Source organism: Lepus europaeus, chromosome 13, assembly GCF_033115175.1.
Source record: "Lepus europaeus isolate LE1 chromosome 13, mLepTim1.pri, whole genome shotgun sequence".
Lineage (NCBI taxonomy): Eukaryota > Metazoa > Chordata > Mammalia > Lagomorpha > Leporidae > Lepus > Lepus europaeus.
In genome coordinates this window covers 28840340-28858645 of record NC_084839.1, presented here as the reverse complement: position 1 = coordinate 28858645, position 18306 = coordinate 28840340, and the positions used below count along the sequence as shown (strand labels likewise).

The window sequence follows — 18306 nt, the reverse complement described above, 5'->3', positions numbered from 1 at the left end:
AGGTAAAGCCATGGCCTGCAGCACCAGCATCCCATATGGGTGCCAATTTGAGATCTGGCTGCTCCACTTCCAGTCTAGCTCTGGGATAGCACTGGAGGATAGCTCAAGTGCTTGTGTCCCTGAACCCACACAGGCAATCCGGAGGAGGAGGCTTCCGAGTCCTGGCTTCAGCCTGGCCCAGCCTCGAATGTTACAATCATTTGGGGAGTGAACCAGCCGATGGAGGATTTCTCTCTCTTTCTCCCTCTCTCACTGTGTGTGTGTGCGTGTCTGTGTGTGTTTGTCTGTCTGTCTTCCTCTCTGTAGCTCTTTCAAATGAGTGAATAAACCTTAAAAAAAAAAAAAGATACTGCTTGGGACTCTGGCTGGCATCCACCCTCCCAGTGCCTGGGTTAAAGTCTTGACTCTGGTTAGTTCCCACTCTCCTGGTAATGTGCACCATGAGAAGCAACAGGTGATCCCTTAGGAAGCTACCACCCACAGGAGAGACTCAGATTGAGTTCTGAGCTCCTGGCTTTGGCCTGAACCAGTCCCAGCTGTGGTACTCATTTGGTGAGTGAACTAATGGAAAATACCTGTCTCAGTCTTTCTCTCATTTCTGCTTTTCAAATAAATCAATCATAATTTTTTAAAGAAGATGATACTAAAAATTTTTTTTAAAAATTTTAACAACAAAAAAAATTAGCTCCTTATCTAAGGGAGAATAAAAGCAACTGGAAGACTTTTTGACGTAAGTCATTACAGACATTAAGTGGTAGTTATTATTTTAATACAGGAAAATAACTATTTATTTTTAAATATGTAGAAGGAAATATTTCTAGCATTTAATACTTCTTAGCTTTGCTTTTATGTCAGTTTCCCTCAAGATACTACACAGGTACTTCTGAAAAGTTCTTGGGAAATCAGAACCAAAAAATGTTTTTATTTCTGTTGCAAAAAAGTCTTGGAATTCATGCACAGGTTTTTTTTATCATAATATGTGGTTTTCATGAATTTTCTGAAGATCTTTCAAATTTTGGTTTTTCTGGGGTTTTCTATTAATTAAATTTCTGACTTGTGTAACTGTAAACTCATATGCAACTTTAAAAACAGTACAGAGATCTCTTACACCCTTATCTCAATTTCTCTTAATGATGACATTTCTGAAACTGTAATATATACAATAAGGTACTGACACTGATATAATTCACCAATCTGATTTCTCCAGTTTCACTTGTTCTCATTCATACATTGCTCTGTGTATTCAGCTGCACGTAATTCTACAAGCATTAGTTAATGCATCTGCCACAACAATCAATACGGAACAGTTTCATCTCAAGGATTCCTCCTCATGTTATTCTTTTATAAATCAACTCCCTCCTGTCCCACATGCCGCAGCCCCTGTAGTCTGGCAACCAGCAGTCTGAGCAATGAGCAACCAGCCAAAACTGGAGAAAACTCTCTATCCATAAAGACTCTACAATCTCTGGATTAACTTCCTCATCCAGCCAAACATGCAGGAAGTCATTAGAAAGATATAGTTACAAGTAAATGCATAATTCAGTTATGGATTTCATAAACCTGCCTTCTCAAAGAACATTCTGTAAATTTCAACTTGAAGTAGGCAGGCCTACAGGCTAAAATTGATTAGATTTGTGAACTGGAAGACCACGCCTTAGTCACACCCCTGTGACCTCATGCCCCTACCTGATGCCTTTGCCACGCCCCTTTGTGGCCTCATTCCCCTACCTGGCCATACCTGGGTGCCCACCAGCCAATCAGGTTAATTAACAACTCCCCTTTGGAAATGGGTTAAAAGCCAGACACAGTGTGGCTTGGCCTGGCTCTTCTTCCCTGGCCTCTTGTCAGGAGGGGGCTTGCTGTAGCCCCGTGCCTCCAGGACACAAGGCCTTCGGGCCATGTGCTCTAGGCTTCCTGGCCCAGATACAGGCCTAGATGCTCCTCCACGTGGCTGGTTCCTGGTGCTCGGTATGAACCCCTATTCACCTCTCTCTCTTAAATAAAGCTCTCACTCCCCTCCTATGCATTGTTCTCACTAAATAAAAGCCTAAAATGTACCATGCTGCCTCGTTTATCTGTGCCGGTATTTAGAATTCTTCTCTAAATATTAGGCAAGAACCCTCTTGGGCTTATTAATATCAGGGATTTAGTAATAAGCCTGTGGTGAAATCGTAAGACACCTCAAATTCCAGTAGCACATGTGGCACCCTGGATAGCATTTCTAGGGAACTTTAAAGGGCCACATTTTAGTGTAAATTTTAGGGGTCTTTTCCGATTTCAAACTGTTGACACCTATTTTTTGTTATGAAGGAAAAAATACTAATACCACATTATAAAGAAAAATCCAGTTAGCAGTTATCTTCATGACTATAAAGTATTCCAAAATTAAAACTAGCATGCATACATAATAAAAAGAGTGAATTGAGAAGTTAATAATTACCTCAAATTAGTATTTTCAGAAAACAATTAACATATGAAATATTTGTAATCAAGAAAAAAATTTATTTTCAAACAACCATAATCTTAATTATTGTACAAATACACTGCCTTTTCTCAAATATTGAGAATAAACTCCGAACCCTTTATGCTGCGATATTCCCTACAAACATAAGGCTTCTACAAATCGCAATACCACCATCATAATTAGTGAAATAACACTGATGCCCTACCACCAGTTACTTCCCCAACGCCCTAAGTTTCACCAACTGTCTCATTACTCTCTTTCATAGGAATGAATCAAATGGCAATATTTTACAAAGAACTATCCATTGGTAACACACTAGGTTTTGCTTTCCAACCTCACACCATAAAATTAACACAGCAAGCTTCAGCATTAAGTAATCAATAATTTCCTGCTGAATTGCAAAGTTCTCGAACTGTTTAAGAGCCTCAAAAGAAAAAGGAGCTAAGGAAGAGGCTTCATGATGGAACAAGGACATCAGCCTCAGCCAAAGGAGATAAACTTTGGAAAGTATTCCTTGCCCTTGAAACTCAACTGGGTTTCACACCCTATTGCCTTCTTATCCCACCCTGCATTCTTTTGCAGGTTCCCAAGGGCCCTGCCCAATTCCCCTCGGCTGCTGACCCCTACCCCCTCCCCCAGCCCTAGCCCTCCTTAAAAAGCCCTGGCCCCTGGGAGTGGAGGCCCTCTGCCACATGCTCCATCTAGTACACTCAGGCAATTGGTCACCCACCTCTGCAGATTCATTTTCTCTGATTAAATTCGGTCTGGCTGTAAATTTGTACACTGCCTCCTCTCTGTTCTGAAACTCTTTTCCTAACATTTTGGTGCCCTGTGTGAGGAGGCACCACTCTGCAACTCTTTTCCTAACACTTCATATGATTTATCTTCTAAAAATATCACATTATAGTTGAAAAACTGAGAACTGAAAAACAAATACCAATCCCACCTTAAAAAATTTGACCAAAAGCTCTCACAAATATGCCAGTTCAAAACAATTTTCACAGAAAATATCATTTTATTTGAAATAAATTATACAAATTTTTAAACTACATACAATACACCAGGCTCTGAAAGAATGAGAAGGAAACTCTCAAAAATGTAATTAAAGTCATGATTCAGGAGAATCTGACATCAGCTATAAACTCACTTCCTCAGATAGAAATTACACATCAAATAATATTATAGGTACATTTAGGAGAATTCTTGTAACTAATGTAGCTCGCTCATAAAGCAAAATCAAAAGGATTTGCTGGTATTCTGCAAATAAAATCACATTCTGATACCTGGCCTCTGGTGAAAAAAAGCAGGAGAGGAAGAGGGGAGAGGGGAGAGGGGAGAGGGGAGACGGGAGAGGGGAGAGGGGAGAGGGGAGAGGGGAGAGGGGAGACGGGAGAGGGGAGAGGGGAGAGGGGAGAGGGGAGAGGGGAGAGGGGAGGGGGGAGAGGGGAGAGGGGAGGGGAGGGGAGAGAAAACCCCTCCTAGCACACACAGAAATCCTGCACAAGAGCACTGATGTGGCTGCTGTTCTAAGGAATGCAAATTCAGGGGCTGCAGCTGTGGTGTAGTTGGTTAATGTCCTGCCCTGAAGCGAGGCATCTCATATGGGTGCCAGTTCAAGACCCCTCTGCTCCACTTCCAATCCAGCTCTCTGCTATGGCCTGGGAAACAGCAGTAGAAGATGGCCTCTGCACCCACATGGGAGACCAGGAAGAAGCTCCCGGCTTAGATCAGCACAGCTCTGGCTGTTGTGGCCAACTGGGGAGTGAACCATCAGATAAAAGACCTCCCTCTCTGTGCACCTCCTCTCTCTGTGTAACTCTGACTTTTGAATAAATAAATATTTTTTTAAAAAAGGAATGCAGGCCGGCGCCGTGGCTCAACAGGCTAATCCTCCGCCTTGCGGTGCCAGCACACCGGGTTCTAGTCCCGGTCGGGGCACCGATCCTGTCCCGGTTGCCCCTCTTCCAGGCCAGCTCTCTGCTGTGGCCAGGGAGTGCAGTGGAGGATGGCCCAAGTCCTTGGGCTCTGCACCCCATGGGAGACCAGGATAAGCACCTGGCCCCTGCCATCGGAACAGCGCGGCACGCTGGCCGCAGCGCGCTACCGCGGCGGCCATTGGAGGGTGAACCAACGGCAAAAGGAAGACCTTTCTCTCTGTCTCTATCTCACTGTCCACTCTGCCTGTCAAAAATTAAAAAAAAAAAAAAAAAGGAATGCAAATTCAGTACTGCCTCATATTGAAGAAATTAAAATCCAAAAGATAGAAAGAGGGGCAGATGATAGATATACTAATACTTTCCTAAATAGTTTAACCTTCATCTTTCGAAGGTCAACTGGAAGTCATTAGGAATTTGAGGGAGTGATATGATCAGGTTTGTATGCAACTCTTAGGGTTAGAATGGAAAATAGATTGGATTAAGGAAAAAAAAAAGCAGGGAGGCTGTTTTCTGACTAGGCGAAAGGTCATGGCAATCTCACACTGAAGGGTAGTAACAGAGATGGGAAGGGTAAACATTTTAATGACATCACCAAAAATGTATAAACGACATACTGACACATTTCATAAACAGAACAAAACTCAGTCTCCAGAGTAACTTCCCTAACACTAAGTAGCATATTGAAGTTGACACCTAAGATCTGCCAGTACTTCTCACACAGCCACCAAAATGATATTCTCAATATTAAAATTTTAAAAAAGTACCTGTTTATGATGAACAAGCTGCTTTCTGATTTTCCTAGAATATAATCTATCAAGGCTACTGCTGCCTTTTGAAGATCTTGTTAAACTCTGAGTATGCAGATTATTGTTAATAAAACTCCACTGGTTACCTATAGGGAAAGGAAAAGGTTTATTAGTAATTCCATTAAGCATAGTTTAAAGTAAGGCTCATACCCAAAAAACACAAAGCCCTAATATACACATGTCAATCACAATAAAGCAACTTTAAAGAAAGAAAAGGAAAGCACAGCGAAGGAATCACCAGATGCTTTGACCCCAGTTAAGTAACCGTCACTGCTCTAACCTTGACTCTAAATGTCTTTAAGACATGACATCTCATCTTTCCTTTAGGATAATAGCTTCCTGCACAATAGTTAAATTTAGTCTTTGTTAAGACACAGCTTTGAATGCATCTTAATTCTAACAACTACTATTGCCCAATTCAGACACACATGCTTTTGTGTAGAGAACAAAAAAAGGAAACTCAAAAATTAAAACTAAAAATTATCAAAATAAGGTTGAATAATTTAAAAACCAGTGTAGTTACATTCATCCCCATTTTTTCACAACTATCTAAACAATTCTGTCATTCTTTTGTTCAAATTAGGCCCAATGCCCTATTTTAGCAATAAAAAATCTCCAGTGCTTAACCTAAAAACATCTTTTTCTTGTTCTCTTAGTTCAAATTCATCAAACGCTGAAAAAGGTCTTTCAACAATGTTGCCATAGTATCTGAACAATATAAATCAAGCTGATTTCCAATGTTATTCCAACTTTATAATGCAGTAGTGTTTACTGTAATTGTACATCTTAACAGTACAATGACCCATATATACAAATTATTTTTTTAAAAATCAATAAAAAGAAAATTCCCTGTATATGAGAATTCTCATTTCTTCCAAAACATAATATTCTCAAAAACAACTGATTCAGCTAGAAAACATCTCAAGGAAACTTTTTTAATATACTGGGATTCTGACAATGTATAGAATTACAAATTTTATAGACTATAAAGGCTATATTTACATATTAGGTTTAATATTTCAAAATCTTTTAATGAAATTCCCTGTTAACTGGAAAAAGGAGAAGAAAACAATTGGTCTTGCAGTTTGATTTCCTTGCAGTATACAAAAAAATTACAGCTCAAAAACATAAAATCAGTGAATTTCTTTGAGCATTAAGGCAATCTGCAGGGGCCGGCACAGTAGGTTAATCCTCCGCCTGTGGCACCAGCATCCCATAGGGATGCCGGTTCTAGTCCCAGCTGCTCCTCTTCCAATACAGCTCTCTGCTGTGTCCTGGGAAAGCAGAAGAAATGGCCCATGTCCTTGGACCCCTGCACCTGCAAGGGAGACTGGAAAGAAGCACCTGGCTCCTGGCTTCAGACTGGCACAGCTCTAGTCACTTCGGCCATCTGGGGAGTGAACCAATGGAAGGAAGACCTTTATTTCTGTATCTCCCTCTCACTGTCTGTAACTCTCATTCTCAAATAAATAAATAAAATCTCAAAAAGGAGGAGGAGGGAGGCAACCTACAAGCTAGTTAGAAGACCAACAATAGCAAGCAGAACTCACTATATCAAAATACAAAAAAAAAAATACAAGAACTCCCAAATTTCCCCTCCGTAACTCAATCACATGTCTGTTACTAAAAACTGTTTCCAAGTACACTAAGAAAAACTTTGTGAAAGACACAGTTGTTGGGGCCGGTGCTGTGGCGTAGCAAGTTATGCTGCCGCCTGCAGTGCAGGCATCCCATTAGGGCATTGGTTCGAGTAGAGGCTGCTCTACTTCCCATCCAGCCCTCTGCTATGGCCTGGGAAAGCAGTAGACGATGGCCCAAGTCCTTGGGCCCCTGCACCAGCGTGGGAGACCCGGAAGAAGCTCCTGGCTCCCGGCTTCCGATCAGCTCAGCTCTGGCCAATGGGGAGTGAACCAGTGGATGGAAGACCTCTCTCTCTCTGCCTCTCCTTCTCTCTCTGTGTAACTCTTAGAAATAAATAAATAAATCGTTTAAAAAAAAAAATAGTTGTATTTGAAAATGAAAAGCCACATCCAGACAAAGGAGCCAGTTTTATATGTTTCTCTGGTAAAGTTGATGTACATTTTACATAAATTACATACAGCTGGTCTCCAGGTCACTAGCCGATTGTGGAACTGCTAAATCACTCAAAAGCCCCACCAACATATTATTATAAACTTCTAGTACCTGTCAGAAACCTCTCCCTGTCTTTACCATTCAAAGGTTTCTTTGCAGCTGCTGCTTCATCTTCAACAGTTGCCACGTAATCCAGCAATCTGGACACCAGCATAACAACCCAACTGATCATGGGAATATCTAGTACTCCTATAAAGAAATGGGAGGAAAAAGAAATATATTCAGGTGACTATTAGAGTCCTAATCAGCTCTGATAAACAACTAAGATAAAGTATTTTATAAATCTAAAAAAAAAAAAAAATCATATAATTGTTGACCCTAATATTTAACAGGCTGAATCCAACAGATAAATATTTTATAAACTAGAAAACAAGTAATAAGGTGTTACTGTTAAGACTCAAGAGGGGGCCAGCGCTGTGACACAGTGGGTTAATCCCTTGCCTGCAGCGCCGGCATCTCATATGGGCGCCGGGTTCTAGTCCTGGCTCCTCTTCTTCCAATACAGCTTTCTGCTTTGGCCTGGGAAAGCAGTGAAGGATGGCCCAAATGCTTGGCCCATGCACCCACATGGGAGACCAGGAAGAAGCTCCTGGCTTCTGGCTTCGGATCAGCGCAGCTCCTGCCATTGCAGCTATTTGGGGAGTGAACCAACAGAAGGTAGACCTTTCTCTCTGTCTCTCTGTAACTCAACCTCTCAAATAAGTAAACAAAATCTTAAAAAAAAAAAAAAAAAAAAAAAAAACTCAAGAGTAGCTGAAAATAAAACCTCTAACTCACAATTCATATAGCACTAAACCATGTTTTAAAGATTTAGTCTTACAACATTTATCTGGTTCAAATGAAACTCATTATTATTGCCCAGAACAGTAATTGTGCCTTTTAAAGCATAAACTTTCATAACAAAGTCTGATTTTATATCCAAGTTCAAATAATAAAAATGTAACAGTTTAATAAAGTAGTAACTGTAAGGCACTCAGTTACAGGAAGTGTGCTCCTGCTACAAAGTTTACATGATAAAAACAAATGTGCTGCAGTGGGTCTAGAGTAAGCATTTCTGAGTACATGTTTTATAAAAGGAGTATATATTGGAATTTTATGTTTTTAGTAAAAAGACTACTACCTTCTGTCCGCCTATGCATGGGTAACTGTGGCTGAAGAGGTGACAATAAATTATCCAGAAGATTCAGTAAGCTTTCTAATACTCCACTATTACTAAGTGATCTCTGACCAATGCAGGAAAGTAACATGAAGACTCTAAAAAAGACATTAAAAAAACCAAGTAAGATGATGTTAAAATTAGCTTTTCTTAGTTATTAGTTTTAATTAACATTATCAACAAGAATTCAAACACTTAATGAAGAATGAAATAACTTTACCTTAGACTCAAAAACATTTAATGTATAAAGTAGGAAATACTTAAAAACAGAGACCTACAAATTTCAGGTTCACTACAGAGTATAGTTTACTTCTAGCATGTATTATCGCCTTCAATACACTGCTGCTGAACCCAGGGGCATTCCCAAGACCGTCAGGAGGCCTGCATCATTTCGTCCACACTTAATATTAACATACGCGAGATTTCAAAACCTGAACAATGACTGACACAAACAAGTCACTACTAACAAATATCTTCAATATTTTCTGACCTACCTATCTTGTGGAAAGATGAGAAGCTGCTCTGAATTGTACAATTCCTGAAGAACATTAGAAAGAAACTGACCCCACCATCTTTCACCACCACATAGCTGCACTAGCAGAAGACCAGTGTGTAACCGTATCTTCGGGGTTCCACTGATGCACAAGTGTTTGAACAGCTCCTCACAGGCCTGGGCATGGAACGTGCTCTGCAAAACTGCAGGAACAGAGTGTCCTATTACAAGAGAGAAAACAGTAAAATTTCCTATTTAAGTTTATGCTGTTGTCACACAATCTGCATACCTAGATATGCCTTCTTCTTTACCAGCAACCAGTAGACAATTATAATCTAGTGAATTTTCTATTTATTTTCTTCTTCTATCTAAAAACTCACTGTTTAATATTTGTAGAAGAGCAAATGCTTATATTTCCTATCTGTGAAGCTGGATGTGTCAGACAGATCTGAGTTAATGATGGTACTGGGAATTAGAACCTGTGTCAGCCTTGGTGAGTATTCCTGGAATGTCAAAATGGTTGCTAACTAGATTACAACCACACTCTGTTAGGCTGACTATTTATGAAGTCTTCACTGCTGAATCTTTAACAATACTTACTATTTTGTCATAAATACAATGATATGCATGTCAATAACAAACACAATAAACAAAACCCATCAAAAATCCACTCAAAAGAAAATAAGGAGAAAAAAAATGGGTGATTCTAAGACATTTCATAATCACATTGGAAAGGATATAAAAACAATATACAGAAAATATTAACAAAGAACCTAAAACATGCAACAAAATCACAAACACTCATATATTCCCAGACTTATAAGTATATAAACCAAATACCAACCACTGGAGGAGTGAAGTAGGCTAAGCAAAGTGTCCAGCAGATATCTGATGATGGTACGTAACTGCTCTGTGGAAGACATCTGAATTAAATCTTCTGGATCTGATGTTTCACTCAACATCTTCCGACTTGAACCAAGAGCCACTTTGAGCCTCTGTACTGCATTATGAGCCAAATTTAGTTGAAGCTGTAGCTGAATACAATCTTGATAAGCAGAAAAAACCCTACTGTCTTCCTCCACTGCCTTGTCTGGTTTTCGCAAAAAGTATTGTGCATTATTAGCACTGTTAAGAGGAGGAAGGTCAATACTTTGCAAAAGAGCTTCCAGACGATGACAAGCTAAGTTGTATCTGTAAGCAAAAAATAAATGAATAAACTAATTCTTGCAAATTCCTGTGATGTACATGTACATACCAGCAACTAAATTTCTAAAATATGTCAATATACAACTGTTAAAAAAGAATTATTCAATTTTAGGTATTAATAAATGCAGTTAATTATTTAATCACAATGTTTGCACACATCAAGTATTATTACTGTGACGTGCTACTGCCCAACTTCCTTTTGTTGTTTCCATAAAGTTATAAAGATACATTTTTTCACAAAAATATAAGCAAGTATAAAACTATATAAAAAATACAGTTTTAACAAAATTACAACACATTTGTAACTTTCTACTAACCGGCATTGTATATCCTCCTGTAGAGCAACCATCATCGTTAAATGCTGGTCAATTTCTGGCTGGTTTGCAGATTCTCCTTCTCCCCTTAGAGGATCATGCATTAATTTCAGTTCACTTTCCCAAGGCAAGATATAGGTATGACCATAGTAAAATCCTAAAGGAATTTTGGCTCTTGCATTGGTACTGCCGTAACGTCCAATGACAGTGATCTGAAATGAAAATGTGTAACTACACACACAAATCTGCCACAATAAAAATCTGAGCAATGTATTCAGATACAATATACAGTTTAATTCTTATATACCCAAGTATTTTTCATGAGTTTGTCACAAACATAGAAAGCTATCAATTTCCTCAAAGTAATTTACCTTCATGAATCTGCACACAGGAGGTGGTATTAAGTCATGAAGAATTAGTGAATGAGTACTTATATCAGTGGCCACTACCAACCGCCTTCCATCCATCTCTTCTCCTAATGTCCAAATGTCAATTGACAAAGAAGCCAAGTCACCACAAGTTGGAATCAACACATCTGTCAACAGTATTGACTTGCCAAAATCTAAAGTCACAAATCTCCTTGCTCCTATGAGAGAAACAGTTCATAAAAAACATATCAATCAAATGATGTATCAAAAGCTGTTCAGAGTACTCATTATAAAATATGAAACCCATGGTGTCAGCACTTGTGGCATAGCAGTTAAGTCATTGCCTGCAATGCCACAATATATTGGCACTGGTATGAGTCCTAGCTGGTCTATTTCCAATCCAGCTCCCTGCTAATGCGCCTGGGAAAGCAACAGAATATGCCCCATGTGTTTGGGCCACTGCACCAAGAGGAGGCTGGGATGAAGTTCCTGGCTCCTTAATTAGGTCAAGCCCAACCCCGGCTGCCGTAGTCATTTGGAGAGTGAATCAGCGGATGGCAAATCTCTCTCTCTCCCCTTCTGTCTGTCTATCCCACTCTAAATCTGCCTTTCAACTTTAAAAAAAAAAAAAAAAATCTTAAAAAAAAAAAAAGAAACCCACTTTTAAAGTACAGGACAGAAAAATTACAATCAATCACTTAAAAACGTAAGCTTCATTGACAACATTAGAGCATAAAAAATTAGATCACCAAAAGTAGTACATAATAAGTTAAATCTGTAAGTACTAATCTGCTCTCCTTTCAACCAGTGGACATTACTTTTCTCAGTTTGACAACCAGGTACAGTAAAGATATCAAACTGTATTATTTGACTTTAGTTTTCTTTAAACTCTGTTAAATTTCTCGTAGAATTGTACATTGTATTGGGGTTAAGATGCAAAATCAGTTTGTGTCTAAAAATCACACATAATGAACTACAACTAAAAAATGCCTTGAAAAGGCCCTCAAAGGGAAAAACACATATCTCAATGTTTTCCCCCAATGAGCACATCACTGTCTTTTTAGCTCTGCAAAATAAAAGAACCAAGAGATCTGCAGCTCCCATTTCACACATATTAAAAGGCTAAGTTTGGAGCCGGTGCTGTGGCATAGTAGGCTAAACCTCCGCCTGTGGCACTGGCATGCCTTCTGAGTGCCAGTTCGTGTCCCTGCTGTTCCTCTCCTGATCTGGCTCTCTGCTGTGGCCTGGGAAAGCAGTAGAAGATGGCCCAAATGCTTAGGCCCCAGCACCAGCGCGGGAGACCTGGAAGAAGCTCCTGGCCCCTGATTTTAGATTGGCCCAGCTCTAGCTGCTGCGGAATCGGGGGATGGAAGGCCTTGCTCCCTGTCTCACTCTCTCTCTCTAATTCTACATCTCAAATAAGTAAATATAATCTTAAAAAGCAAAAAACAAAAAAAGGCCAAGTTCAATTAGTGAATCAGAGGGCAGATCATTAATAACATCATAATTCTTTTCATTTTTCATTGCATTGGGGTGAAGGGCAGCTAGTAATCTTTCCAGTTACATTTTACAGTGAAGGAAAACAACTGAACTTCTAGGAACAGTGCTATTTTTGATGGAGCAATTTTGAAAGAAAACAAGGCAGTTACTAAAACTCTCATAAACAGAAATACTACTAAACAACAAACAAAGAACATGGCTCTCCTCCTCAAGGGCCTTAAGGGCCACAGTCATTTGATTACATGGATAAAATAACCAAACTGCAGTATAAACAACTATTTAGATTTCCAAAGGCTACAGAACCACAAATTTTCACTCTAAATGATATAAACATTAATGGAGTTGCCAATCAATGATAAGATGGACATAAAATACAACATTTATTTCATTATGTGTCAAATTCCTTTTTCCAAATAAGGAAACATCCCACTGCAATAAAGCGATTATGGTTTAATAACGAAAAGTGTTACAAGTCTCTAGCCATGCCATTTCCCTAAGGATTTTGTTGAATTCTACTCCTGCTCAAGCATAGAACAGTTGGTAGGATTATAAGCTAAAAACTGTCTATTATCTATTCACAAATGTGTTCTAAATGAAAGCACCTATCCTAGTCACAATTCTCCAGCATATAAGCACAAGATTAACCTAGGTAAAATTTAAACTACACAGAGACCCTGAGTGTTTTTACTATTACTCATCTATCTCAGTTTAAGAAATAGCAGTTCTGTCTGCTATTCACAAGAAATGCTTATACTACATGAATGTCAGTTTTAGGAAAACCTACTTGAGTCTCCATGAAATGGAGGCAGATATATACATCCTCATTACTTCAACAACTAAGCCATGTACTCTCTAACTAGGGTTGAGCAAACGTGCTCAACAGCACTCTTCAATTCTCCTTGGTGAGCAAAGAGCTCAAGCTTATCTAGTGCTCATACCTCGAATCCAACAGCAAATATGATTTATTTGCAAAAGAAAGTCAAACTAAAGAAAGATAATTTTTAATAGGGCCAGCAGGCTGGGCAGAAAATATCTGATGAAAGTCAAAGATTACCTGAATGCATTCGCTCTATAATGATGGACTGGTGAGGTGGAGGCTGAAGAAAATGTGATGCGTGAGAAATTGCAAGGGCTAGACCAGAACCAAGAGGATTCTAGAAAAGAAAAGAGTATAATTCTACATTGATATTACCCTTTATTCTATAAAAATTACCAACGCTACCTAATTAACAAGTCTCATTTCCTGATATATATTCTGTAGCATTATATTTTATAAATATGATTTGATATATAGAGATACACAGAAAGTTACAAGACAATTTTGCCTTCTAAAGTTAGTTTATTCCACATATTTTTTAATGTCTAGGGCAACACCTTTTTAAAACATAATTTACCATTCTGGACTTGTTGGAATTTTTGTTATGTGCAGCAAGATTGACTGTTGGGGAATCAATGACTGAGCCTGGGAAAAGTTGTGCAAGTTCGGCATTAATCACAACGGACACTGCTTCATTGGGTGGAGTGAGTGGTGGAGTCATAAAAAGTGGTGTTGTTTTTGGAGTGGGTGGAATAACATCAGATGGATGAATGAAGAATCCAGGGGCAGCCACTGGGTTGGAAGGCACAGAGTTGTGAACAGGACCTACTGCTGATGCTGCTGACGCTGCTGCAGCTGCTGCAGCTGTTGTCTGATGTAACTTGGCTTCCAGCTTTGCTTTCTGTAAAAGAAGTAAAAGCAACATATATAGACTAATCCTGCCTACCTACTTTGTGAGGAATACTACATGGGCATATATTATGAAGAGAAACACAAGTAACTAGAACCTAATTACACAAAAAGATAAATCAAAACTGGACTCAGCATTAAGTGGAACATTACTTTGTTACATGTACTTTTTTAAATATTGAATATGAAATCTCCTGTGTAACTGAGAACTAGGATTTTCTCAATTCAAAGGTAAAAATGAAGCAGAACGATTAAATGTGAAAATGGAAGCAAAGTTCTGCTTACAACAAAAGATTAAAAGGTGGATTCCTGTGTTGATTAACCTGACATAGTTTTGTCACCTGCATTTGCCAGACATATTTAGACACCAATGAAACCTACAAAACATCTGATGCTATTATTAAATTTTAACTCGTTAATTTAACAGGGCTTTAAAGTATTGTTTTAGCTTGTACACTCCAAATAAATAGTAAGAGGTAATATTTGATCAGGAGTATTTAAACAGAGAATGGATTTTAATTGAAGACTCCACAAAAAGCGTTAATGAAATTCCCTCAAATATGTATCAACTAAAATGCATTCATGTAAGTTAAACAAGTTTAAATATATCACAAAGACTTTACCTCAATTTTTGTTGAAAATGATTAGCTCAGATGGGTCAACCTATTTTCCTTTATGAAAATAACGGTCATTTTATAGTACTTTTTCAGCTTTTGCAGTTTAGAGACAGCATGAACAAAGAGCCAAATAGTCTCCAACCTGTTGCTGAAGCTTCAAAAGCTGCTGCTGTTTCTCTTGCAGCACCTGCAGCTGTTGCTCGGCTGAAGCCATTGCATGAGAGAGAGACTGCAAAGCTACCTGGGCTGCTGAACTCAGGGCTGTCGAGGCTTCCCCAACTGTCCCAGATGATAGTCCACCTACTGCAGGAGTAACCCCGAAGGAACTCACTGGCATAAGACAAGAGGAAAACAAAACAAAACAAAACATACCAGGATGAAGAGAAGGTGCAAAAAGAGACATTCAAGGTACAGTACTTTAACACTAAAACTATAGTTCATTTTCATTTTATAAAAAATCCAGTGATTACAGAAAAAGAAACCTTAACGGCTGTTTCATTCTATAAAAGCACCCAAAATAGTTGGGCCTGGTCTCTTACACAGATAGCAGGGTCTCCCACACAGGTGGCAGAGACCCAACTACTTAAGCTATCATCCACTACCTTCCAGGATATACATCAGCAGGAAGCCAGAAATTTCAAGTAGAGCCAGGACTTGAGACCAGGCTCTCCAATATAGCATGCAGTTGTCCCAAGAGGTGTCATAATCACTGTGCTAATGTACACCACCAAGAATGACTTTGCAAGCAAGTAAAAATTAGCCAGTATATTTTGGAGTTTATAAGTAATTTCAATTAAGAAAAACTTTCACTTAATTTTATTAAAATGAGAGTAATTTTATACAATCTAAGCATAAAAAATTAGTGTTCACTAAGCTTTTGTACAACAACAATATGCCCCTTTACACACAAACAAGATCCAAAAGACCCTTAATTTTAAGAACATCATTCAAAAAGATAAATGACACTCATTTCTCATTTTGAAATACAGTCTAGACTAGGGGTCGGTAATATCCAGCCCACAAAATCATTCGGTCTGGCTCTGTCAAGGCTACAACAGGCAGGACTCAAAATTCAGTAAATCTATAGTAGGCTAATTTTTAAGTTGATAATTTCCTATGGCCTGCAAATGATGTTGTAAACATCGAAATGGCCCTTAGCAGAAAAAAGGCCCCTACTTTGATCTGGATAAATATAAAGACTGCACAGAATATGTAAAGCAACATTTCCTACCCATATGCACCCAGAAGCATGCTCTGCACACGGCCAAATCTAGCACACAGCTTAGCCATAAACATTATCAAGAATGACTCTATGAAATTCTACAAAGAAATTTCTTTTATCTTCCTCTTCAATGATAGTCAAACTCAAATTTCAAAAGAATCCTCTTCCCCTAAATATTTACAAAATATCATATGGAAAAATCTGAGATAAAAACTTAATTTCACAACTTAAGATTTATTTACTTATTTGAAAGACAGAGAGAGAGAGGGAATGAGAAGATGGAAGGGCGGAGGGGGAGATATCTTCCATTTGCTGGTTCTCCTCAAATGGCTCTAGCAGCTATGGCTGCACCAGTCTGAAGCCAGGAGCCAGAATTCTTATCCAAATCGCCCATGTGGGTAGCAGGGACTCAAGTGCTTGAGCTATCACCTACTGCTTCCCAGGCACATAGCAGAATATTTCTGGGGAATCAGAGTGGCTGGGACTCAATAAGGAATGTGGGCATCCTAAGCAGCAGTGTAACCCCCTTACCACAATGTCTACCCCTCACAACTTAATTACTAACATGGCAGCATAAAACCAAAGGCGGGGACAAATCTGATGACAGCATTAATATTTATACAGTAACAGGCCTTTACTGCAAGTTCCACTGGGAAAAGGTGGCCGCTATGGTAACAGCCAACATTCAGTGTACACTATCACGTGACACTGTTTTAATGATTTACTGAAGTCAACAAATGAATAACCGTATGGGCCAGATAACATGTGTTCCTTTTTAGGTTGATTAAGTAAAGAATGGCTCAGGGAAGTTACCCTAGAAAGCTCATAGTGTGACGTGGTATGAGAACCAAGGACACAGGCAGGCATTTGGTGCAGTGGTTAAGATACTGCTTGGGTAGATGGGCCAAGTCTTCGGGTCCCTGCACCCACATGCAAGACCCAGAAGTCTTCAGGCTTTGGATTGGCCCAGCTCTGACTGTTGCAGCCATTTGGGAAGTCAACCAGTGGATAGAAGACCCCGGTCCCCCCATATCTCTGTAACACTACTTTTTAAATAAATCAATCAATCTTTAAAAAAAAAAAAGAAGAAGAAGATACTGCTTGGGACACCAGCATTCCATACCGGACTGTCTGGGTTAAGATCCTGCCTCCATTCCTGATTGCAGCTTTCTGTGAATGTGCACCCTGGGAGGCTACATGTGATGGCTCAGTAGTTGGGTCCCTGCTACTCATGTTGGGGACCAGACTGCATTACAGGCTCCTGGATTCAGCCTGGTCTGGCCTGTTGCAAGCACTCAGGGAGTAACCAGAGGATAGGAGACATTTATTTCTCTCTTTCTCTGCCTTTCAAATAAAAACATTTTGAAAAAGAACGAACCAAGGGCTGCATGAAGACAAATTCAGTGCAAAATACAATGCTAAGTACTAAATTTATATCATCTTAATTGAATGTTTGCAATAAAGCACTATATACTAATTAGGCAATTTATTCCTAACATTATAATTGTATGTATTACCAATAATCATAATCTACCATATAGATAATTAAATTAGAGGAGAAGGAAACAAAGGTGATTTGCTCATAGTGAAAAGGGGAAGAATTCAGGCACTTGCAATCTTTGTAACACTAACAAGTGTTATTTCAAAAAAGTAGAAAGAGGAAGTTAAAAGGTTAAAGTCATTTTTCAGTACCTTATGATCACCAATCAGGACGCTACTCTAATGTTTACTAAAAACCTCTAGCCACTTTTAGGGTGGGCAGACTACAGAAGACATCACTTGAAAAGTACACACTACCTCTGGAAAGACAAGAAATTAGCTCCAATACATCCTTTGCAGGAGAGTAAATGGGTAGAAAGTATCAAGGAATACTTTTTCAAACAATTTTTTATCTTTAAAACTTTCTTTTACCTTCTGAAGGTATGATTTACTTGGGCACATACATTTTCTTTCTTATTTTCTTTTTTTAATTTTTTTTTTATTTTTGACAGGTAGAGTGGACAGTAGAGGGAGACAGAGAGAAAGGTCTTCCTTTTTGCCATTGGTTCACCCTCCAATGGCCGCCGCGGTAGGCGCGCTGCAGCCGGCACACCGTGCTGATGCGATGGCAGGAGCCAGGTGCTTCTCCTGGTCTCCCATGTGGGTGCAGGGCCCAAGGACTTGGGCCATCCTCCACTGCACTCCCTGGCCACAGCAGAGAGCTGGCCTGGAAGAGGGGCAACCGGGACAGGATCGGTGCCCCGACCGTGACTAGAACCCGGTGTGCCAGTGCCGCAAGGTGGAGGATTAGCCTACTGAGCCGCGGCGCCAGCCTAGGGCACATACATTTTCTTAAAATAAAGATTTAAATCCTGGATACTTACT

The 18306-nt window shown here is 39.3% G+C and overlaps 1 protein-coding gene across 8 annotated transcripts in view; it reads right to left on the bottom strand.

The window, feature by feature from the left end:
* BIRC6 (baculoviral IAP repeat containing 6) overlaps positions 1-18306 on the bottom strand; it is a 255529-nt gene that overhangs the window by 123440 nt on the left and 113783 nt on the right. For 6 of the 8 annotated variants that reach the window (XR_009867792.1, XM_062209232.1, XM_062209225.1 and 3 more), the window contains 10 exons: positions 14863-15050; positions 13772-14095; positions 13432-13531; positions 10881-11095; positions 10513-10721; positions 9834-10180; positions 8991-9210; positions 8461-8594; positions 7392-7529; positions 5166-5293 (listed from right to left, as the gene is read on the bottom strand). Coding sequence is in view for 7 of the 8 variants with exons in the window: in XM_062209232.1 (XP_062065216.1) it covers positions 5166-5293; positions 7392-7529; positions 8461-8594; positions 8991-9210; positions 9834-10180; positions 10513-10721; positions 10881-11095; positions 13432-13531; positions 13772-14095; positions 14863-15050 (2003 nt within the window). In the remaining variant the exon portion in view is untranslated. The remainder of the gene's footprint in view (positions 1-5165; positions 5294-7391; positions 7530-8460; positions 8595-8990; positions 9211-9833; positions 10181-10512; positions 10722-10880; positions 11096-13431; positions 13532-13771; positions 14096-14862; positions 15051-18306) is intronic. The other 2 variants (XM_062209228.1, XM_062209230.1) reach the window with 2 other exon arrangements.